Source organism: Dermacentor albipictus, unplaced genomic scaffold, assembly GCF_038994185.2.
Source record: "Dermacentor albipictus isolate Rhodes 1998 colony unplaced genomic scaffold, USDA_Dalb.pri_finalv2 scaffold_27, whole genome shotgun sequence".
NCBI classification, from domain to species: domain Eukaryota; kingdom Metazoa; phylum Arthropoda; class Arachnida; order Ixodida; family Ixodidae; genus Dermacentor; species Dermacentor albipictus.
Genome location: NW_027225581.1, coordinates 389420 through 415412, shown reverse-complemented (window position 1 = coordinate 415412; position 25993 = coordinate 389420). Strand labels below are relative to the sequence as shown.

General features: G+C 44.6%; 1 protein-coding gene across 1 annotated transcript in view; it reads right to left on the bottom strand.

Annotated features, from left to right (window-relative positions):
• LOC139052604 (glucoside xylosyltransferase 2-like) overlaps positions 1-25993 on the bottom strand; it is an 83680-nt gene that overhangs the window by 23947 nt on the left and 33740 nt on the right. Inside the window, exons 3-5 of the mRNA XM_070529680.1 lie at positions 24412-24559; positions 23569-23700; positions 21479-21674 (exon numbers count right to left, since the gene is read on the bottom strand). Of these exons, the coding sequence (XP_070385781.1) occupies positions 21479-21674; positions 23569-23700; positions 24412-24559 (476 nt within the window). The remainder of the gene's footprint in view (positions 1-21478; positions 21675-23568; positions 23701-24411; positions 24560-25993) is intronic.

The following is a 25993-nucleotide window of genomic DNA, read 5'->3' as shown; positions in this document are numbered from 1 at the left end:
GGAAATTGACCCACGCTTTCCGGGATCGTGCCACGATTCTTTCGTCTGGAGGCATTCTGTATTTCGCCGCCGCCTCACTCGTGGCCTGTTACTTCATGGAGAAGTCTTGCTTGGTAAGTGCACCTAAAGTAGCAGTGCTTCTTCCACATGTAAAACATACACAGTCAAATAGTTTTGCATCCTACCAAGCTTTAAGAAAGCGTGATTTGCTAGAAATGTGTTGTGAATGCAGCAGTACCTAATGAACCTGCAGCGACTATCGAGAGAAACAAGCCTCTCTTAAAAGGCAAATATTTATACCAGCATGTATATAACAGCTGACATGTTATGCTGTTTATTTATTAATTTCAATACACTGAATGCCATGTGGAGCGCTACAGGCAGGGGTGGAATTCTACAGAACACGTCGAAATGGTAGTTTTCAAGTATAGTGAAAAAGGGTTGGTGACAATGAACTCGGGGACCTGGTCCCTGTCCTTGGAACAAAGGAGTAAGCGTGTGCGTGAAACTTTCGGCATCGACGTTAGTGATCGGTGTAGTATGTATTGTAGAATGGTGCAAGTTGCGCTATTTTGCTTTGCGTTGCAATGTGTGCGATTTTTTTTTGTTACAGCGACAGGTGGTGCTGGAGTGATTAGAAAGGATCAAACGGGTAGCTCGATTTTGGGTACCTTTATGAGAAGAGGTACGAAAGGTAGAGCAAGGATCCCAGATACTGGCAGCATATTCGAGAGTAGACCTTAGAAGTGTTTTATAAAATAACATTTCTGAAGAGAGAAGAGCTAATAAGTTTTAGTGGAAGATGTACATTTAGGGAGGAGCAAATGGGATGAACGGAGCACAAAACCACGAGTATGAAATAAATATTACATGTCCAACTTAACCTGAGAATGAGATTTGCAGCCAAGACAACAGGTGAAATTGGGCTTTTCTTTAAAATGAGTTGAACTTTCTTTACAACTTTCCGGGAAGGTCAATGTTCGATAGATATTACAACAATAAATCCAAGACCCGCTCCCGGTGTAAAAGGGCCCTGGCGTAGACTGTGTTCTTGCATTGTGCCTTAATGTATGCATTTCGTTCACTGACATGCAACACTTTACAGGGGACTCTGGGTACCCGCTAGAGCCATGGATCATGACTCCTGTGCCTGGTCACCCAAATTGCCTCACGGCAGAGGGGCGCTATAATGAGGCACACGCATCAATGCGAAATGCCGTTGAGTGGTGCATAGGAGTCGTCAAGAGCCGCTTCCGATGCCTGCAGAGGTATCGGGTGCTCCACTACGCGCCTCGGAACGCAGCCACTCTTGTTGCAGCTTGTGCAGCGCTGCATAACCTCTGCCTTGCAGCAGGCGTGCCTCTGCCAGATGACCCAGATGACGACGGTGCACATGACGACAGCGCACAGGGTCCAGCCCAGGCACAAGTGCCACTTCAAGTACAGGTGTCGCCGCAGGCGCACCCTGTACAGCCTTCTCGAGCTTTGTTTCAAAGAGGCCGTGCGGTGCGCGAATCCATAGTTGGTGTGTTTCGGCTGCCCAGAAATTTGCGCATTGCCTACCTGCAAAGTGTGCGCCGGCGCATCCGCTGGCAAATGAGGCGGAGACATGTGCTGGTGTAACATGTTTTATTTTTCTTTTCATGAAGTAAATAGGCCGTGCACTTCAACATAACACATTGCGTGTGCTCACATGTGGCTAATCGTAGTATGCTGCATACTGCGGTAGTGAAAAGCACATGATTTGTCTATGTTGAGCATGACGGATACACATGCAGTGACAAATAACCATGTGCCATTATGTTACTCCTTTGCTTTGTTCACTGTGCTTTTGAATATTGTCTCGCCAGGGAATTTTCTTTAAATAAAGGTTATTTCCAAGGTGAATGGCAACCAATCTTGCATTGTTGAATATTGCTTTGCGATGCCTATTTTACTGTGCAGTATGCATTGTTCCAAAGCTGAAGGTGTCTCTTCATGTGTGACACACAAGCACAGCACAAGTTACACAGCAACTGAAATGTTGTTCAGAGCAATCTGTATAGCACATATTGAAACGTATAGCAACAAGCGAGACATGCCAAGCACTTTTTGGAGCAGCATTTCTTTAAATAGCAGACACTCATGCTTCCTACTGCTTTGTTTAAACTCAAGAGTTGCTTCAACATTGCATTTCTCGCACGCATGATTTCACATAATGCTCGTAATTGCTGCTTAACAAGGTGCAAATACGCTATAACACAATATAAACAAAATCATGACAATGAAACATTTCTTTATTTTATTCATTGGGTACCTGCTTCGCCATTCAGGCATTACAACAGGGAGGGTACAACTCATATAAATGGACACTCAAAATTACATTTATAAAGCATGGAAGAAATCATCATTTGAACAAATACAGACAGTGTCAGGTGGTAGAGTATTTCAATCCCTTATAGTACGAACATAGAAAGAGTAGCGGAAAGAGTCGCTTTTAACCCTCTATTGCATGGCGTCCCATATTTGGCACATACCAGTTACCATTCTTTTTCGCGTGTGTGAGATTCCCAGTTGAGAATGTGATACCATCAGAGTAAATCTCATAGTTATGTGCACTTATTATGGGCAAATGCTGCCATCTCTTGAGCGATACGCAAAGCAGAGGTGAAGTAGATTTTGGGATGCGACGTGAAACTCTGAGGGGGCAAACACGAGCAATTGTTTTTTTTTTCTCTGAAAATTTCGACCGCGGAAACAGGAAAATTATTTTCGCATATTTTTTGGTCTCGTCAATTCAAGGCAGTTACTAGTTTTGTCAATTGTGCCTGCAACTACAGCAGAGAAACCGAAATCGGTGTGTGCCATATTTGGCACAGTATGAACTTGAAATACAAAATATGGTAACGTGCTGCCATCTGTTCAATAGCCCGAAGTTGCAGGTCACTCTATCACAAGATGGAATTTTGACGATCGGTACGGTAAGGGCGAATTGTCTACCAAACAGCCGCCTGAAAAGCGAAAAGGAACTGAAGTGTAAAGGACGTGGTGCTTCAGAGGCACTCACAAGCGCGATAGATGACGTGGAGTTATCGTGTGTGCATTGATGCGATAACCGCGCCGTGACATTTCTGTCGAGCTTTGTTGGGAGAGATCCAGTCCAAAAGACTAAGCACTGGTTTACCTCCGCCAAGGTGTTTCGCGAAATTGATTGCCCCAGCGTAGTAAAGGTCCATAACAGGCACATGGGTGGTGTTGACCTCCTGCACTCACTGTTTGGACTTTACTGCATACATATCAGAGGTCGAAGAAATGGCACTTTCGAATTTTTACGCCTATGCTAGACTTATCGGTAGTAACAGCATGGGTATTGTACAGGAGGGTGCAGGAGCAGCTTAGGAGGAGACAAGTACTACCGCTGGCTCATTTAAAAGCAGAAATTTCAGAATGCCTTACCTCGCATAACAAGTGCCTACCCAACGACCAGGAAGGACTTCTAGTCAGCACATCGAATTCCAGGTTCAAGTAAAAAAAGCACAGGGACCAGCGGCCGCAATGCCACCCAAAGACTACCGATCTGACCAAGTCGGCCACTGGCCAGAATTTGACGAGAAGAAACAAAGATGTAAGCAGCCACCTTGTACAAAGAAGTCGTTGGTAAGATAGAGGAATTGCAACATTCATCTGTGCCTGAACGCAGCAAACAACTGTTTCATTTCATTCCCCACATCGCACTAAAAAGACCACGGTCCGTGAAGCTTTGTTTTCCGCCCATGGCAGCAAGAGCGCTCAGCCATCTTCATGGTGTGCCATATTTGTCAGAAAGCTTTATCTTTATTATTACAGTCGTGTTTGTTCATTCAATCAATAATGAAAGCTGAAAAAATGACTTTTCATAATTCATGCAATAGAGGGTCAAAAGGAATCTCACATATTTTTAATTTGTGATCTCGCCTTTTAGAAACGTGGGCGGCTGAAAATACAATTACCTGGCTATCCCCGTATTAGAGTGGTATATGTTATGAAGAAATTTTAATCTGAGGTTTCGGCGACAATGTTCAAGAAGATGCCAATTTAATGCTTTTTTGCTTTCTGTCATGCTAAGCATCCTGTTATAATTGCCAAGGACAAACCGAACTGCCCTGTTCTGCACTTTTTCTCGTTTATCTACAAGCTCTGTAGTATATGGATCCCAGCAAACACACGCATACTCTAGTGTACTGCGCACATGTGTGAAATACAGTTGCTCCCCAAGTTTCTGTGGCAAGCTACTAAAGTTACGCTTCAAGAAACCTAATGCTCCGACAGCCTTGTTCCTAATATGAGTAACGTGTCTGTTCCACCTTAGATCAGCAGAAAAAAATATACCTGAATATTTATATTCTGACACTTGTTCAAGAGTAGCATTATTTATAGTGCTACGTTTGCTATCATATGAGTGCTTCCCGGTGAGGGTGACGTGGACACTCTTTTGCTCATTCAGTGACATTTTCCATTTTTCACACCATGTGGCAATCAAATCCAAATCATGTTGTAGTGCTTGTTGGTCAGATTCGCTGTTGATGACCTTATATACTATACAGTCATCTGCAAACATTCTAAATATTTATTTATTTGTTTATTTACGTGTACCTTACATGCCTTCGAGAAGGCATAGTGTAAGGGGGATACACGGTAACATATTAGTATGGAATCGGGAAAGAAATAAACATCAGCATAATAACAGGAGTGCACACAGAACATGGAAAATTAATACATTAGCAAATACAATATGTAGAGCAATAACAATAAATGGTAAACAACAACATAATAGCATAATAACATTGTAAACGTTTTTACATGGTATACAGTAGTAAGTATTGTAAAAAAATTGGGAGCGCTGAAATTACAAAAGACATGACGTGTTTAGACGGTTGAAACGGCATATTGATTGCTTAGCAGATTGCGAAATGCAGTGTGTTTAGATTGGCATGCAATGGTATCTGGTAGTGCGTTCCATAAACGGACCGCACGGGGCAAAGTTGAAAAATTAAAAGCGTGTGTGTTGCCATAAATTCGGGTGTAGCTGAACTGATTGTTCAGTCGTTGTGGCGTCGAGGATGCTTCTTTCAGGTTTGATAAGGTTAGGCCAACTGTGTGAACAAATCTGTGAAATAATAATCGTATAGAAGATGATATATTGTTCGGCAAGTCATTAATGTAAATTAAAAAGAGAAGAGGCCCAAGTACACTGCATTGAGGTACACCAGAGGTGACGTCAGAGAAGAAAGAGGAAAAGTTAGCAACAACAGTGAACTGTTCGCGATTAGTAAGAAATTTACGAATCCATGATAGGGTTAGTGAGTTGAGTTTAATTGCTGAGAGCTTTGATATCAGGTGACTATGGGCTACACGATCGAATGCTTTCGAGAAATCCAAAAAGATGCAGTCAATTTGTTTATTGCTGTTCATATGAAAGTGTAAGTCTGACGTGAATTCTAGTAGTTAGGTTTCGCAAGAAAATCCTTTTTGGAAACCATGGTGTAAATGATGATGTAATGCCCGAAGTGGTGCCATGAATGTGACTTCTGGGGTACCCGAGAAGTCACAGGTACGTATTCAGAGGAACATCCGTTGAGAGCCACAGACATCTGTCTTGAGCGAAGATACTCGGCAATCCATGCGATAACCTTCTCAACCAATTTGTAAAGTCAAAGTTTAGCGATCAGTAGACTATGCGTAACGACGTCAAAAGCTTTTTTGAAATACCGAAATATACAATCAACAATTTGTTTCTTGTCGACTGCTGAGACTAGCTCATGAGTGAATGCAAGCAATTGTGCCGTACACGAAAAACCCTGCCGACACCCATGCTGACTAGTGTGAAGAAGGTTATTGTTATCAAGATGAGACATGATGCAGGTATACACATGTGCCATAACCTTACATACATAAAATGCTAGTTAAGGATACTGGTCCGTAATTCTCAACTCTGTTCCTCTGTCCACTCTTATGAATTGGCACCACTCGCGCTAGTTTCCAATCACCAGGAACAACGCTGTTATTTAAGAAATTTTGAAATAAGCGACAGAAGTACAAATATGCTCGAGCAATTTATAAGGAATGATGTAGGGATATCATCCGGACCACACACTTTTGTTCGTTTCAAACTCTGTAATAATCGCTCGATGCTCGTCACACTAAATACAACCTCAGACATTTCGCCGGCTCCGACCGGAAAATCAACTCTATTAACCGCACTAATGTTTGAATTAGTAGACTGAAATACTGTTGAAAGGTATTTAACAAAATTGTCGACCTTACTTGACGCAAGCGATAGTAAATAGCTTGACGATTTCCGCTCAAGCTCGGGCTATCTTCTGAGCGGCAACACTATTCGCGACCACACATCAGCCATAACGGCGGTGACTGAGCGAATCGCGACAGCACGTCGACTTGGCGTTGACCTACTGAAACCCATGCGCCTGATGTTCACCTCTTCGTCGGGCTCAACGAACGGCGGGCAGACTCCGATGGCACTCGCCCGCCCTCGCGGTCCGAGCAGGCTGCCTCCTCCGGTTCCTCTGTGATTAACACGTTTGTTAGAATATGGTGCGCAAAAGCTCCGTCAGCGAGTGAGCTTACCAGGCTGCATCACGGCGGGCGTTATACACGTCTTTCTTCCACACGCCGCGTCATTGGGCTGCAGTTTTCACTGCCGGGCCCTCAGCGTTCAGCAAGGCAGTCACTTGCTGCCAGAGCTCCTCCTTGCGCGCCGCCGTCAGCTGTTGACCCAGCACACACGACGCCTTGGCGAGGTAGGAGTGCTCTTCAACAAATGACACGGGTATATCGCGTTGCCTCGCTGAAACATGAGGACCCATCCGCCTAACCTTCTGCGAGGACATCGTTTTGGATCCACGGCACGCAAACTGGCAAGTCCAAAACGTAAACAAAGCGAGGCAACTTGTTTGCATAACGTATGGCACACCACCTAGCGACTAAATAAGAAAACAACACAAATAAACTTACAACTCCCAGTAGCGGTCTGCGCCGCAAGCTCACATTTATGACTGAAAATATATTTGCAAGTGTTTTATACAAACCAATGTTTTTTTTTATCCAACCGGCAACATCCTTCAATTGCTATATCGTCCCCCAAGTACAAACAAAAATGATGACGTGATCGTCCGGCAGACCGCCGCTCGTTGATTGGTTCCCCTCACGCCGCCCCGTTCCACTCTTTCTCCGAGTTACGTAATCTAGGCGTAACAGCCAAAAGGAACCGGTTCCCAAAGGAACCGCTACAGAATACGGCCCCTGAATATGACAATGCTATGCATCGCAAAAGTTGCTGACATGACGTCGTTGGATTCACAAAACAATTCATGCGTTTTTCTAACACTCCTGTGCTTGAAAAAGCTTTTCGAAGTCAACAGGCTAAGTTGCTGCATATTTTCAGTTTCCACGAGGTCATTTGTTTACTGTTAAATTGGTAGGTGCTTAAGCGTACTCTTCCCGATCTGCACTTTGTCATGTTTAAGCTGTGCCTACACAACGATGACTGACCTCGCACAAGACATCCCAGTGTTTCACAATTTATCTCGGTCATCTAAGAGTATTTTACCTTCACTTGCATCTTAAAGAGACCGTTTTTGCATTGTGCTTAGGCTAAAATGTTCTGAATCGCACCCGCAAGCTCATAATTCGCAAAAAAAGAGCATAGTCGCTGAGCGAGCCACTGCAGCAAGTACATAGAAGGAGAGATTGGACGCTTACATAAAATTAGAGTGTTTTCTCTAATTTGAAAAAAAAAAAGCTGAAATCAACAATACGCACTTCTTTATTTACACAAAAAAAGAAAGAATTGGACACAAAATGTGACAGGTAATTCATACAGCGTGAACAAGGCTATAAGTCAACTGTACTGTACAAGTGGAAGAGCTTTCACACATGCGTTCTCTCATGTATTCCTCCTTCACACCATTAGACAAGTTGTATTACATATCGTGTGGGTGTGCCCACGAATAAGTGTTTTTTGAAATGGAAGCATGGCGCCTCCTTTCGAAGAAATATTTGCAGTTCAAGGTGATACTAAGGAAATAGTACGGTCTATAACAATGGACGATGAAGCAAGCAGGCTTCATGAACGAGGGGAGTAATTTCTTACGAGTTATGAAAAGCTTTCAGAAAAATGAAGCGCCAAACGTAAGGGCACACTAAGAAAGAACAAAAGACAGGACAAGGCGGACAAGGACTGTTTTAAGATGAAAAGCTGCCGGAGCAGTTGCTGAATGGCAGGCGCAAGAGACTTCTGCATCAACTGACGGCGCAAGTGAGTGACTATAAGCGAGTCTGATCACATCGAGCAGCTTTTCTTGTCCCCTGCCGTTATACACATATGTAATAACTACCGTGCTTTTATTAATTTTGAGCTTACTGATAAATATATTTGCTGCTTTAGTCTGATATCTCAATTTGCTTCATATCTAGGCATGCTAGGCAACGAACAATGTGAGATTTGATTGAATTTAGCGAAATCATTATTTATACAACCAAAAGCTCAGGCTAACCTACTGTATAGATATTAGCTTTTATTCGACAAGTCATTTTAAGGCCCCGATTCAGTTAACACACCAAACAGAATGCAACTATTGGCTGAAAGAAATGCATTGCCATGTGTCAGTGCGATTTGTTTTTGCATTCCACATGGGTTGAGTCACAAGTTGCCCATGGTCGTTGGGTCAACTCAAGTTTATTGCAACAGTCATGTTGGGGTTACATGGTAATGGTATTACAGCAGGAGGCCCCAGAGTTTTGAAACAACTGCCAGGGGAACGTCCTATGGTTATATAAATTGGGTTATTGCACAAAAAAATAAAGCATGGTCATGTGAAGAATAAGAATAATAATTAGGCAAGTTGATTATATATAACAGGAAACTGGTTACATAAGTTATTGGTAATGCTAATTATAAGGAAACATCAAAAATAATCGAAAACGTGTGAAGAAGCACAATCACAACGATAATTAACAAGAATAATCAACCGGACATGAGAGACCAAAGACGTTTTATTATCACTAATAGGTATTACGTATACAAAAACAAATGTAAGCAGCAAAATAACATAAATATTGATAGTTAAGTAGGAAACTTAAATAGGTCGGGTAATTGAAGAAAAATTATTCTTGGTGCGATAAAATGTATGAAAGTAATGGTTTCATTTCAAAAGGTAATGAATTCCATATTGCTATGGCAGAGAAAAGGGCTGTGAACTTGCCGTAGTTCGTCCTTACGGCAGGTAAAATAGGATTATTGCGCAGGCAAAACTGGGTGCTATTGTTAGTATGTGTTCGGGATTCAACGAAGATGTCGTGTATGATGAGCGTCTACAATTACGAATATTTTCTGACGAAATAATTGTCGTAACGGCAGAGTGTTAAGTTTAGAAAACTGTTGCCGGTAGGACGAATCAAATGGGCAGAAAGTCATTATTCGCACAGCTTGGTTCTGAAGTCGCTCTAGACGTTCGATTTGCGTAGAATAGGCCCATGACGTATAGGCCCATGACAATACACAATAAGAAAGGTGGCTATGAATATAAGGAAATAAAGGTAGATTGTTCGATGTAAGGTGGAAAACAAGTTTTTGTCTTAGCGATAATGTGGATGCCAAATTTGATCTTCTTCACAAGTGATCGGGCATGTCGATTAAATTTAGTTCACTATCTCAGATGACACCGAAGAACTGCACTTCGTTCGATGCCTGTGTGCCATAATCACCAATATGAACAGAAGGTGGGACGTCGATTGAATTTCACTTGGAATGGAAAACCATACATGTGGTTCTATTAGGATTAATGTGCAGATAACTACTATGGCACGATAAACTAATATTGCATAAGTCGGGGTTAAGGTTCACTGCAGTGTGGAAATTGATTTACTGGATGTAAAAATGGTCCTGTCATCAGCGTATGGTTTTCACTTGGCTTTAGCAAGTAGAGTGAGTAGGTCATTAATAAACATCAAAAATAAAAACAGGCCTAAAATTGATCCTTTTGGGACTCCTACGTTAATTATCTTGGATGATAAAAGACGGCCGTTAACCTGCACCATTTGAGACCGCTTAATGAAGTAGCCTCCAATAATGTTGAGAGGCGGATCAGATGTAACAAATAAATCGAGTTTAACAAGTAGTATGCATTAGTTTATCGTGTCGAATGCCTTTGTCAGATTGATCAATACAGAACCGAAAATTAGACCTCTGTCAATAGCTTGCTTAATTTCCTCAGTTAAAGGAATAAGTGCCAATTCGGTTGAATATTCTTGGCGAAATCTAAATTGCTGAGGAGACAGATGATTATAATGTTTAAGTATGGCATTATTTGAGTGTGAAAAAGCTACTTAATCATTTTATCAAATAAAGGAAGCATACCAAATGGACTGTAATTCCCCAGTGAAGTCTGGTAACCTTTATTGAAACAGTAACCATTCAACCCGCTTTAAGACAGCTCAGAAACACGCCTGCAGAGAAAAGTTTATTAATGATTGGTGCCAAAACAGACAATATTTCATGCGAAATTAGTTTTATTTTACGAGGAACAATGCGGCCTAAGACAGCGCTTGTAGTCTTCGATGATTGTGAACTTCACGGTGAACCTGCTGAACTTCATCTGTACTCGTAAAAGGAATGACTGCACCGAGGTACATCATGTAAAGGACACGCCAGCTGCGCCTTCCCGTAGATGCGCAAAAATGCTCACTGAATCCATTAGCGATATTAAGAGGGTCAGTGTACATTTCTTCTCCTTGCCTTAATTTTTTGCGCTCTATGAGCAATCATTTTTGTTCAGAAGCACTTTAATAATTTTTCAGCCATGTGTCAAGCTGCTAGTGTTTTTTACAATAGGGTCCTGGTAATATTTCAGCTTAGCGAACCCTAATAAAGAAGGCATTGTTGCAGAATATTTCTAAGAGCGGGATTATTTTTAATGTAAGGTTAGAAGGCTGTGCCTTTAACTTTTTACGAAGGTTATTCTTTCTATTATTGGAATTTCACAGTGAGTTAGTATTCTCTGGATTTCTGGGAGAGCGAAACCACTTCTTCACAGTAGCAGAAGTGGTGCGGTTTTCTATGCACGTAGCTATGGTTTCTGAGAATTACACAACAGCTTTTTCTGCGTAATCTTCCTTGATCACGAATGTCTAGTCTACTGCGCGAAATAACTGCACAAATTAGCCGCATTCAACTCGCCGCTTTATTCATGCTTTATTACTATGTACATTTTTAAAGCCTTAGGCGAAAAACAATAAGATTATGGTTCGTGATGCAATGGTGTGCCACTCTTGCAATGTGACCAGATGAAACGTTGGAGATAATATTGATCTATTACTGTATTAGAGCCCAGTAAATAATTCATAATTAGAGCTGATATATGCGAAGGAAAGCCAAAGGTGTAAGAGAGGGGCGCCATAACGTAAAACTGTTCCAAACTTTTCTATTCCAATTCTGCAATCAGCCCTCCGCGATTGGTCAAAAACATTTTGTACCACCCCACTTCACCAGTCTGTCACACGCCGTCACGAAAACTGCGAAAGCTCCCCATCTGATATGACGTGTATACACTGATTATGCACGACTTGACCGAACAAAAAAAATAGTTAGTTCTGATTCGACGCCTTTTCGCATTCCATAAAGCAAATAACCCAAGTGCGGAACAATGGGAGGGTCTGCTCGCCAGCAGCGAGCTCGCAGCCCAAAGGGCAATTGTGCAGCACGCCTCAGCGGTGCCCTGGAATAGGGCCGCCGGCCTTGTGAAGCGGCCAGGACTCCGCACATGAAGACACCGGCCCAGCGGGAATCTCTCTGAGATATAGAGAAATAAAGTTTCTCCATTCCATTCCACTCGCCATTAGCTCTCGGCTATTGGTCAAAAGTTTTCGGGCTGCAACCGCTTCACCTGCGTCTCACGCGACGTCACAAAACCGCAAAAACTCACAACGTCAAAGAGATGTGTACTCGTTACAAATGCAATATTATGCCGAACAAAACTGAAATTTCCTCTGAATAGCCACAGGCTGCACCGTTCTCAATGGAATAAAATATGGCTGCCGCCTATCGCCCAGGCACTGGGTATGCGCACCCCCGGAGAGCATGGGTTTATTTGCGTGTAATAACACTTTCTGCGCATCCGTGTAACGCTTTCGAGCACTTTCGGCATGTTTACCACCTCGTTTTCCCAACTCATCTTTGCTGAGGATCCGTTTCAGCGTCTTTCTTAAGCTTCCGTTGCATGCCGCCGAGATTATCGACGAGCCACAGCAGGATAAGTAAGGGAAAGCGGGTCAATCGCAGTCGCCGGCACCACCTTCTTCATCCGGTTATCGAGTTTCAGTGCATTGGCTCGGCCCCATCGAATCGCTCTCCACTTGAGCGTGCTCCTCGCCTCTTGTGAGCCAATTACATAACACAAGTCGCTGAGTGTAGGCAATGTTATTCGTTTTTCAAGCAAACAAAAGTGACCTCGTATGAACGAGCAGAGCGCTTGATTCGTCCGTTCGGACAACCCTGCGCGTGACCGCCCGATGCTTTCGATGGCGGTTACGCAAATTTGACGTCAGCAGGTTGGAATAAAAATATATTGGAATAGTTTTACGTTATAGGGCCCCAGTGCACGTGCTACAAACGTGATGGATGGACGATGTTAATGTTAATATCACGAGATACAACAATTCTCTTATGTTCTATGATGGACTTATTAGGAAAGTTGCTTAATTGACTGCAAAATTCTAGATACGATGAAAGTGACCAATAAATTGACGCTACAATGGTGTTGCGACTATTAATTGGTATAAGATTATGGTTAAATTCAAGCCAAACAGTATTACAGGGAATAATTTTGAGTCTCATATCAAGACAACGAGTGCGTGTTAAGGACGAGTTTACAAGTACATCTTCAGCCAGCACAACACAATTCGCGATTACAATATTCCGCATGATGACCTGGTAATCCATACAAGCTGCCTTTATTCACAGACAACTGCGTTTCAGATGAACACTTGTTACGGTGAAGGAAAGGAAGAAGTTGAATTGGACTAGAGAAAGACGAAGCCTGGCAGTTGCCTGAACCCCATATCCATCATTTGTAAATATACGTTATTTTACACTAGTGGGCCTGCTTTCTTCCCGCAACATTTTGGTGGAAGGTGCGGGGTACAACCACGGAACTTCGCAGCGGACGTCATCTACCTGCTGCACAATCGACACAAGTGACAACGCCTCGGCAGCCCGTGCCAACGGTCATCCTCACTCACCCGCGGGACTCGGGAACATTTTGTGGCACAGACAACGCCGACGTCGAGGACTGGCTTACGATGTACGAGCGAGTGTGCGACAACAACAGGTGGGATCCTACAATGATGCTAGCAAACGTAATATTTTATCTGAGGGGAACTGCGAAGCGATGGTATGACACACATGAAGCTGACCTGACGAGCTGGGATGTCTGCAAAGAAAAAATGCTAGACCTGTTTGGCAGACCTGTCGGTCGTCAGCTGGCAGCAAAAAAAGAACTTGCGTGCCGCGCTCAGACGTCCACAGAATCCTATGTCGCGTACATACAGGATGTACTGGCCCTCTGTCGCAAGGCTGATGACAACATGACCGAGGCAGACTAGATTGGCCATATATTGAAAGGCATTGCAGACGATGCCTTAAATCTCTTGATGTGTAACGATTGTGCCACTGTGGATGCAATTATTAAGGAGTGCCGGCGATTCGAACAAGCGAAGGGCCACCGCTTCACTCAAACTTTCGGCCGGTTGCCCAATACCGCCGCGACATCTTCTTGCGAAGACCCGCCGCGGTTCGTTCAGCCCACAGGACCGGAAGAAATAACGCGCATCGTTCGCCGTGAGCTTGAGGCCATGGCCCCGGCTCCAGTTCGTTCAGACTGTCGGGATAGCGTACCCGCTATCTCCCGTATACAAGCGATCGTTCGGGAGCAAATAGCAAGTTTGGGCATTCCATCTCTCTGCTCGGTCCGCCATACAAACACGTACCAAATTTCTGCGACCACTCGCTCCCAGACGCAAAGCGTTCCACCACTCCGTCGCAACCCAGCTGAATGGCGCACAGCGGATGATAGCGGTGAAGTGAAGGAAGAAGTTGAATTGGACTAGAGAAAGAAGAAGCCTGGCAGTTGCCTGAACGCCATATCCATCATTTGTAAATATACGTTATTTTACACTCCTGGGCCCGCTTTCTTCCCGCAACAATATTGTTACAAGGGTGAGTTTTTTTTTATGATTAGGACATATGCCGCCAGCAGTAGTGGGACACGGGGCAAGAGAGGGAGGAAGACGTTCACCATGCGATAACGGAACTTTCATAGTTTTAGAAAGAGAAGCTATAAGATCACGCCTTAGGCTGCGTAGAGTTGTTGCCAACAGTTTTACATCAGGAAGCTCATATACTCACCCTAGATTGCAGATTACGCATTCTTACAGTTCAGACATATTTTAAAACATGTATGACTTTGTAAAGAGACGTACGCAATATGCATTTATCACTTAACCGTCTGAGTTTTTTCAAGTATCGTGGTCGAGATCCCACATTCCTAAGATAATATTTGTGCAAGCACAGTTACAAAAATTTCATCTCTCCAGACGTTAAGCTTGCCATTCAAATGATGCCTCAACATACCTCAAAACTGAGTTTGACGACATATTTCCAAATCTTGCAAAACTATTACCAAGGCGCGATTTCATTAATATCTTACACGGCCACCTATACCAACTAGCCACTAACAATGTAATAGCTACTCACGTTTCTGTATTCAGTGAGAAGGCAGGTGTGGGGATGTTCTCTGAATACCTTCAATGGTCTTACTCCCTTCGCCTTCCCGACTTCACGCCCATATTTCAGGCAGAATTATTAGCGATTATATTAGCATCACGAAAACTCCCCCAAAATGACCCATTAGCCGTTATTGCGACCGACTCGCTATCTGTATGCAGTATCAGCGTCGAATCAAACGTGAACAGTGGAGCGCGTGGCCCAGGCATAAGTGCACGCCGTCCAGCCTTCACCATTTAGAGGCGGGCACATTCGCTTTGGCCGCACCGCGCGATCCCTCTATGGGGAGATATTTCCGCTTCCGTTCTGGTTGCATTTGAGAGGGAGAAAATAAAAATGAAAGAGAACTTTACCTAAAATATTTAGCAGCATGCCTTGTCAGGCAAGTTGGTTCATCCTATTTCAAAAGATTGGATACGCTTTGTAGACGATCACAAGGAAGAAGACGGGACAGGCGCAAACTAACAACTGCGCTTCATTCGTGCACGGCAACTTCTAAAGGCATATTGTATAAAGAAGAAGGGATAAGCATGTATCAGTGACACATCGATTATACTTTGCAATAGGGAGGCAAGTTTCCTAAAAAAATATGATTAGCTGAGCCGCGCCATAGGGTTTTTTCTGATTTTGAGATTTTTTCTCCTCTTTTCTGGTGCTGATACCCTTATATGCCTGCGCTGGCATGAACTGATGTTCATGTGTTTCCCACGAATAAACCTCAGTGGATAGCTTGCGTCTGTGCCGTCCTCTTCCTTGTGATCGTCTACAAAGCACATCCAATCTTTCCAAATACCAAAAATACTGCTTTTCGCGTCGTGTATTGTCGCAGAGTTCGCCGAAACCATAAGTGCTATTGGCGCGAACAGCGGTGCGCGTTGTGCAGTTTGCACCGTCATCATTCGCTCATGTGGTTAGACGCTTGTGCACCACACATTCATTCTTCCAATCATTCCACTTGCGCAGCACAGCAACGCTGGCAGCCGCGACGGCGGCCGGTGTGGGCGTGCCAAGCGCGTTTTGCCGTTTCGCTGCCAAACGAGCGCCATGTGGCCAAACTGGATGTGCGTGCCCGTCAAATGTGTTGACTGGACGGCGCGCACTATGCCTTCAGTTATGCTTGTGTCACGCGTTCCGCTGTTCACCTTTCATTTGACGCTGATAGTACAGCACTTACTGCATCTCTAACTTCAAGAATTCAGAGAACATTTCATTCGATGATACCTCCGTACTTACGAAAAGTATGTTTGCTTTGAGTATCGGGACATGGTATGTTGCACTTGAATGAAATGGCTGATTCACTCGCACGAGCATCCCTCAACGATCCTATCATATGTGTTTTGCCAACGTCAGCTTATGTCAGCGCGGCTAGGTACAGAAATTTTTCTATATCTCAAAACTCTGCAATATCCATGATGACACCGTCTCCTGAATTTCCCCATCTTGGCTTTCTATTAAATAGTAATTGGTGTTCTTCAAGGCAATTGGAAGTTTCTTTTAGAAAATGGAGATGTCATATACCTTCTCTAAAATTTTACTTACACATGTCTGGTCTCGCTATGTCCCCTCTATGTTCTTTCAGAGTGCACCTGAAACTATCGAACATTATTTCTTCTCGTGCCGCCGTTTTCTAAGACAAAGGGAAATATTGGAACACTCATTTATCAAACTTGCGCTATCGCTAACCTCACCAACCATTCTTTCGTTTGGGCCGACTTCACTGGGATCCAGCCACAGGGATGCTTTCCTTGCAGTTCACAATTTTATTAGAGCGACAAAAAGAGTACCTTGCTGAATTTTATTATTTCATTTCTGCGTGCCATATAATCAGATAGTGGATTTGGCACGTAAAACCCCATTTTTTTATTTAATTTCTTTACGCTACTTATCTTATCAAACTTTTTGACAATATTTTTATTACACTTTTAAATTAGAGTTCTATTGTCCCACGCTCCACTATAGAAATCTAGTTTGGTTTTGCTTCTAAGTATACGGGAAACCATTTGCTCCTAGGCCATCCCCCATAGTGGGTAGGCGCCACTGTTTAGGATACAAGACAAGACCACATCGGCTGGCGCTCAGGACCGTTGGTTCCGTCCCAATAAACCCTTTCTACTCAGAAAGTAACCCACAACAGAGTGCTGGAGGTGCTGGGTAAACGACGTCACCGTACGACGGAGTCGCAACCGCTTGAACTTCGCCGCAGCCGCCGTCTAGCTGGTCTCTCGCGACGACAATCATGCCACAGTACGGAGGACCACACCCGGAGCCAGTTGCAACCACGCAAAGGTCAAAGCCAGCTGCTGTCGCACACCGTTACATGAAACCACGCTTTTTCGCGAGAAGAGCGGGGGAGGGCGTGGACGAGCGACTTACACACTACAATCACTTGAGCCGATATAACCGCTGGACTTCGGTCACCAAGCTTGACAGCGTCGTCGTATTTTTGAGAGAGACCGCACTGATGTGGTTCGAGAATCAAGAAGAGTTCTTAACATGGAAACTCTTTGTTGATGAAATAAAAAAAATGTTTTGGGGACTCTGATGCCAAAAAGAAACGTGCGAAGAAAACACTTGCCGAAAGAGCTCAAACTTCGACAGAGACGTCCAGTACCTTATAGAAGAAATACTCAAGTTGGGCAAGTTCATACACCCGCAGATGTCTGAGGAAGAACGAGTCGGACGTACTCTGAAAGGCATCGCAGAAGACGTCTACAATTTTCTGATAGGCAGAGAAGACCTCACGGCCGCCTCAGATGTCTTGCGTCACTGCCGTACATTTGAGATGTTGAAGACACGTAGCATTGCGCCCAAATTAGGACTATGGGCAAGCGTAACAACTGTCGCCAGTGTCAATACGAGTCCGTGCACTGACCTTGCCTCTACTATACGGGAAATAGTACGCGAATAACTGCGGCGACACAATGAACATGTGTGCAGCACAATTCGACCACCGGCTACGTAACCAGTATGTCATTCAGCACCCGCAGCGCCAAGCGCTACTTTGCCACTGTCTCTGTGCATCACGGACGTCGATGTGGCTGGAATGACTCAGCCATATCCGGAGGCGTATCCGTCAGGAGAGCAATATGGGCAACGCTTTCACCCCTGCCGTGAAGCACAGAGGTGGACGGCTCCTGTTAAGCGTACTGTGGAGTTCGACGACCTCTGCTCACGGAGCGCTATGAGCGGCATTTCTTCGAGCGTCCTCTGCCCTTGTGCTACAACAGTGGTATAGAGGGCCAGATCGACAGGTACTGCAATGTGGCCCCACAACCCCGCCAGCCGCCAGGGTAAGACCGATCAACAATATCTGGCCTGGAAAACGTTAACCGTGCGTACACATATCCACGAGGTATGTCCAACGAGACCCTGGGAAAGCTGCGAAACCATTCCCCGACCTCCGATCGAAGCTCCACATCACCGCCTGCCCCTCGCGTAAGCCGGCCAGCGTCTCCCCGGTGCCGCTACCCTTCGCCTTCGCCGGAAAACTAGCCAGAGCGGCTGTTGGAATTGTGGCCGCTTGACAGTCTTCGATTATGACAGAAGTACCTCTGCAAATTTGCATGTTTAAAAATAAGGTGTGTGCACGTGTAGACGGTGTCTCAACAACGGCCTTAGTGAACACTGGAGCGACGGTTTCCGTAATGAGTTTCGCATTCAAAAGCCTGCTAAGACACAAAGTGCTGTTTTCATGGAACCGCGCCGATGCGTTTCGTGGAGTGAGTGGAGAACTAATGTACTCTGTAGGTTGGGTTGTGAAACGTTTAATGTAGAGTACGTACTTTTACCTCATGCTACGCATGACGTAATTCTGTGCCTCGATTTTCTGAAGCAGTGTGGTGCCAATGTCGACTGCCGAACGGGGGAAATTATTGTAGATTCGAGTATTCCCGCCTTATTTGTGGAACACCCGGCGTGTTACGAAAGTGCCCTTTGTGCATCCGCAGATAGCACCGTACTGCCGTTGTCTGCCAAATGTGTCCCATTCTCTAGCTCTCCTGAACATTTGACGCCACCGGAGAGCCCGTTCACTCAAGTTCCATTACCCCGAAGGTTCTAGTACTCTATTGCACGCTGTCAGTTATCGACGGGCGCACTGTCTTATGGACAATAAATTGCTCCAATGAACCAGCAATCCTACCGGAGGGTCTGAAACTTGCGGCTAGTCGTGAACATCAAGTATTGAAGCACCCCATTCCCGCAGAAGCGCCCGTCGCCAGCTATGAGTCCCATTCACATGCATGTGCGACGGACACTTCCATGGTGGCTACAATAAACAAATCCCGCAGTACTAACCAACGTCAGGAAGTGGCAAGTATTCTAAGAAAATAGTTCGCAGTGTTGAACTTTTCCCAGCTAGAGGCTCCGCCATCCCTTCCCCCTTCTCGTGTACAGCATCGCATAGACACGGGATCTCACCAGCCTCTGCGACAAAAGCAATACTGGGTGTAACCTTCGGAACGCAAGGCGATCAATGACCAAGAAAGACCAATGACCAATGCTAAAGAAAAGGTTATCCAAGAGTCCGCCAGTTCATAAGCACCCCCAGTAACTCTAATCAAAATTAAAGATTGCACATGACGATTTTGCATTGACTACCACCGCCTCAACGCCGTTACCAAGAAAGACGTACACCCTTTGCCACGGATTGATGATGCCATAGATTGTCTCTCTTCGGCCTCATACTTTAGAGTGTAGACTTGCGGTCCGGATACTGGCAGATTCCAATTTTCAAGACAGACGAGGGAAAAATGGCATCCGTTACACCAGGTGGACTTTTCAAATTTAATGTGATTCCGTTCGGGTTGTGTAACGCGGCTGCAAGTTTTGAGCGCCTCATGGACAACATTCTGCGTGGTTTGAAATGGGAAGTCTGCATGTGTTATATGGATGACGTCGTGATCACAACGCTCGCCTGAGTCTTGTACTGGAGTGTCTAGGCAAAGCACGTTTGCTACTAAACTCCAAGCAATGTCGCTTTGAAGAACGCCAAACACTAGTTCTAGGCCACCTAGTAAACAAAGAGGGCATAGGACCTGATCCAGCGAAAACGGTTGCGGTCGAAGGCTTTCAGCAACCTCGCTCAGTAAAAGAGCTACGAAGCTTCTTCGGCCTTTGCTCATACTTCATTCGGTTTATTCCCTTACTTCGGTCGGTTTATTCCCTTATTTACTCGCATCGCGCATCCGCTGACGTGTCAAGCAGAATCGTGAAATAAGATGGCTTCCATTTTAGGGGGGCACCCGGCGTGCAGTGTCTATATAAGTATTGTCGATTGGGCAACCGACCTTCTCACGAATAGTTTGGACGACTGCCAGGCAGTATTCGGCTTTTGACTCGGTCGTGCCTCGCAGCTCAACATTATTGAGTCGCAAATATTGTTCGAGATCGCACACTTGTTTACTAAGTTTCTTATTTTCATCTCTGAAGAACTTTTCTTTGGTCAGTGCCTCATTGTAATTTTTCACACCTTCACAGATGTCATAAAGTATCACTAGGCTATTTCTGGCTCGGAAACCATCTCACGAAGAGCCTGCGATTCCTTTGCTAGTTCAGCACAAATAGGCATGCTCGAGTGTAGCAATGCAAGAAATAAACACGAAGTAGAGGCCGCGGTGAAAGCGCGCAGTCACACAATACAAAATCGAGTGCACATAGAAGGCAATGAACCTGGATAGAGCAACACAGGGATCAGTAATTGCGCACATCCACAACCAATGCTGCGCAGATGACGAGCAACGGGAAGCGATGGCCTTTTAGCAGAGCTCCTTGTCCGGTAGATGGCGAACGCAGTAGCTGAATTTAAGGGACATAGTTGGAAAATGTGCACCTGCATGTATACAGCAGCAGCCTAACAGTGTTGCCCAGGGGACCGTGCAGATTACATTCGCCACTTAGAAGAAGCCCTCGAAGTTGACCTACCGCTACAATTCGCCGTGATGGCTACCGTTCCCATGCAGTTGGCGTACACGTCATTCTGGCGGCGATCAAATCGAAGGGCCAAGCAACACGCTCAGAGAGAACACACGCGCGCAAGAGATCCAGGCTACATGATTGCTGACGATTCCCATATGAGGCTATGCAGATACGTTCCGTAGTACACAAGCGATATCTTCGTAGAAAATGAACAAAGAGGAAAGACCTGTTGTCGCCTTGATCAGAAGCATACCGAAACCCTTTCTCGGGAAATCAAGAAAGTTGCACAGGTGTGTGATTCAGCGACAGGTCGCGACAAAGCTCAGAAATCAGATGTGTATTCCGTTGCCGGGTCATGACAAAGAGAAATGCAGACTTGAACAAAAGCACTACTCTCGCAACGAAGATATGAAAAAAACAGCAGATACTGCGTTCCTTATCCCCGACAAGTGGCTTGCTTAGTGGTAGTCCGTTATATACAGCATTATATAAACAAAATCGTGGGGTGTAGTGCATAGAAAGTGCATAGTTGGTTGTAAAGAATTCTGTAGTGGAGAGCATTGGATTAACTCTGACTACATTGGGTTTGGCTATGCACTTGTATAAATTCAACCATATGAGCAGTTTTGCTTTTCATCTTTCTTGAAATGGAGCCACTTGTACGGCTGCCCATCAGCTCGTGTTAGGTAAGCACAAGACTGCATTAGCCAATCAAACGCCACGGTGGGTGCATACGCCATTTCTTACCAAACGGTTGATAGAAGGGGTGTCTGGCAGAGCCCCGGTACCAGTTATCGACGGTGTAGTCCTCAGTCTCGGTGGCCATTGCTGCCAGGTGCGAACTGTTCATGAATGCGAAGTGCTGCCACAGTCTCTCAATTGGGCTTACGAAAAGGACATCGACATCTACGTAGATGACCGCGTCCACGTCTGGCAGCAAGCTCTGTGAACAGTTTACATGGTACAGGATACAACAAACATAGGTGCACTCCTAGGACCTGTGTTCAAATTGGTCCCTTACTGGCATATGCGTTAGCTGACACCAGTCGTAAGTTTAGGTAAGGCGTCTGAAACATGAAGCTAGATGTTTTTGTTCCAATAGAATTTTTCTACCTTGCGCACGGTTTGAAGGGATTGTTTTGCAACAAATGTAAGAGAAATTCAAGTTTGATGAAGCTGAAGTTGAAATTCAGGGATGGGGAAACAAGCGTTTAAACGCTTGCGTAAGCAAATAACATTTTTAGCTACCATTCTTTGAGGGCCATGCCCATAACCCATCGTGCTTGTGGTGATAAGAATATGGCTGTGCTCTTCCGATTCATGGATGAAAAGCAGCGCAAAAATAAACACGGGCAAGGGGGAACACAGGATGAGCGCTGACTGCCAACTATTACGGTTTGTAATGGGCCAGAATAAGATCGCTAAACATGGGTGCGATCCGCGAGCCAATGCACAAATAAAATACAAGAAAGGCGTGTGCGTTGGTTCGCGCTTCGCACAGATAATGGGCGATCTTATGGCCCATAACAATAGAGTCCTTCAAGCGAAACTCGAGCCCATTATGTGGGTGAGGATGTTCAAATATGTAGATGGCTTGCTGGTCGCATACCACCCTCATCCTGAGGAGTGCCGTAACCGTGTTAGACGAACATCCAGGATGTTCGATTCCTATTTTCCAGGCTTCACCTTTACCAGAGAGCTACCTGTCGCTAGCAAGATACGCTTTCTCGTCTTAGAGCTGCACATAAGCCAAAGCCACGCATGTTGGACATGTGCTTCACGCTTGAAGAAGCGCCTTCTCTCGCCAAGTTTGAGCCATCGCCTGTGGCGCCCAGAGAAACGTCCTAGTCCGCTCCCGCCATCGCAAGATGGCCCAAAGCCTCGATACCCAGGTTCAATGACTCAAGGCGAGTGACTGCCCATTATTTCTGTTGTCTGACTTGACTGGTGTTCTGTTGCATGAGCTCAGGTTCCCCAGGGACGGTGTTCGGCCAGCCCTCGACAAATACAATATGGTGGTACTCCCTTAAGTGCACAGTGTTTCCCATTGTGTTAAGTAGGCTGCGGGACTTGCGGGAGTGCGCGTTGGGTTTCGGCTCCCTCTGAAAAAAGTAAACGCTAGGAATCCCGCCAACAGGTGCTGTGTCAAGAAGTAGGCCAACTGCTATGTACCGTGCCAGAGCGAAACCATGTAGGAGATCCCTACATTGTGCATCCGATTATATATAGCACAATGGGGCCGCTGCCTCAACGACCACCTGCGAGAGCACGGTAATAATATGAAGACAAAAAGTGGGAGTAATTTGGCCATCGGCTGTGAAAGTGAGGCTGCTATCGAATTTTTTCAAGAAACACTGGTTTTGCGCCGCTATAGGAACGAAATAGCACGTGATGTACTTGAAATGTTTGCGATGATGCGCAAAGCTGACGCCTGCGACAGTGCTCTTTCCGTTGCCATAATCGACAAAGAGTATATGTATCTCGACCACTAACCTGGTTTCGTCATTATTGGCCAATTTCTATCACTTGACGCCGTGCGCGGATGAAGTGCAAGTTAGCAACCCCCCCCTCCTTTTTCATAGGTATATTTGCGTATGCATACAATAAATCCTAGTATTAAGCAGTCAGCGCTCGTCCTGTGTTCCTCCTTTTTCCTTGTTTATTTTTGCGCTGTTTTTCACCCATATATTTGTACCAACTAGCTCTGATTCATACCCCTTAAAGTCACCTCCAAATTTAGTTCTCGACAGTGTCTTGCGAAAATAGCAGTGAACTTTACTGTGGCAATAGTAAAAACAAGCACGGAACAAACAGGGTAGATTGGCCCCCTCACTCACAGGAAGAAATAGGCGCTGAGCTGCACAAGGCCTGAAGAAGCCACGCCACATTGCGGCATCCGGTTCTGGGAACTCCACTGGCAACACCTTGTAATGAACTCGCTTCAGCACGCTCTTGGGCCACAGCGAGATCTGATGAGACAAAGTAATGCGGTAAAGAAACAACGAAATTTGCATTCAAGAGAAATTAATAAAGCATGAAGGATTTTTCCATTAGACTCTAACTGAAGGATTTTCGGGAGCAAGTTTATGGTGGTATATTATAGCGATTCTTTGCGCTCATTTCTATGCCGCACTCTATTCTGCTCGAACCTACAGAATGGTAAGCACAATTGAAGGAGTGCACCTATTTTGAAGGAGTCTTAAGGGCCGGTGAATATGTTGTTTCAAAATTTAATGGTTTTCAAGGGTTTTAAGAAGGTGTTCGAGTCCTGTGACGTTTAAATACAAGGTACAGAAGGAAATGTGATGAAAATGAATCGGAAGTCCCCCGCTACGGTGTGCATCATAATCAGATCATTCTTCTGGTCTATTAAACCCCACAATCTAATTAACTTTGAGCAACGTGAAAACTCTATGCATTTTTTTTTGTATCGCACATTCGCATAACATATTCTTTCTGTAATCATGCCCGGCCTAGCCGGTCAGTCAATCGTTGCAGCACGTAAGAATTGAAACGATTTAGAGATCCATCTCTTCCACAGAGAGCTGGATGCAATTGATGCGAATTCAGCAGCTCTTACTGGTAACTTCAATTTCCTTTAAAATTATGATTTTGAATTGCTTGAAACTGCACTTTTCTGAGTGTGATGCAGAAGTGCAGCAAAAAATAAAGAAAGTTACCGTCTGTTGCAGCGGCTCTCTGTTCTCCTCGTCCGTGAAAAGCAGGAGCTCCAACGGCACTGCCGTGAAAGCAACCGCCGACTTGATGTTGGCTCGAGTCAAGTTGAGCATGGGGCCGCATGTGACCACGACCAATTTGACACGCTCTCTGTGCAATGCAGCAGTAACCAAATCAGCAAAACATACTGATTAGACAAGTCACTTCTTGTTCAGGAATTCGTCAGCATAGGTAATGCGACATAAGCTAAATAGTCACAAACTAAATTGTAGGTCTACCGGAAATTTTATCTATAAGCAGAATGTATGGACACGGCCTTAATCGTTCTACAAGAGGGGTTCAGGGCGGTGTCACAGCCAGAAGGTGGCACACCGGACGTGTTGGCGCCCCGCTCACCCTCCCCACGAAACTACTGTTTATATGGGGTTCGACGTCCCGCCCCTTTTTCCCCTCACTCTGTCCTCCTGTGCAAAAAGGTTTTTAGCTGTGCCACTTGCTCAGGAAAAATAATTATAAAGGCAGTGTTCCTTGATTTGAAGCGTGGCCCAGTTTTAGAACATTTCTTATATTTGCTGGGGTTACACTGTGAAACTATGCTTCTAGCAATTGTAGCTTTTGCTTTCTCCCTTGATCCGGCCGAGCTTTGCTGTGCACATTGCCAGATATTTTTATCTTTTCAGTCAATTATTTGCACTACTCTTCATTGCATTATCCTACCCTGCTATAATGCCTTCTCACATTTCAATATCGTAAATAAGTGAACTGATCTATCACTAATATAGACACTGATACCATCTGCCACAGTGGCTATGACCTTTCGCTGCTGCGCAAACATTGCTGGGTTTGATTCCTGAACGCGACTGTCACATTCTAATGAAAGTGTAATGAGAAAATGGTGGAATGCTTAGATTTAGGCGCATGTTAAATGAATACAGTTGATAAAATTGAATTTGGAGCCCCTTACTAAGGTGTGTCTCATAGCTTGTGAGTTGCTTTGTGAAGCTTAAGCCCATAATTTCATCACCGTTTTGCAAATACCTGACCCTTAATAGACACTTACCACAGCATTGTTGTAGGCCTTTATTATCTTGAACACAATATTTTAAATGTTTTCTTCTGTTTCAAGTAATAACAAGGCTGCTAATATTGATCTATCGACATGTAAACTGAGTGAAGTATGTGCAAAAGTAATTGCAATCAGTTCAGCGCAGCTGTCACCGCATTTAGCACTGGTCTGCTTTTTACACTTTTTAACGAAACCACTAGGTACCTGTATTGTAAGCAGACGGATGCTTTTAAGTCTTCGTGGCAGCTTAAAGAATATGTGACACACATTGTGCACTGAGCAAGCGTGATAGGGCCCCATTTTTGCGCCAGTGTCACAAAAAATGACTGACTATTGTCAGTTCTTTCGTATGACTGAGACATCGTCTACTTAAAACAACTGGGTGAGTACTTCTACAGAGATGTAGAAGATCAAAATCGCAACGAAGAGAATGAACATTTGGAAACACTAATTGCGCGATAAAAGTGGTAGAACAATATAAGCTGTCAGGAGTACAGTAGTGATGCTTACGAGTTTGT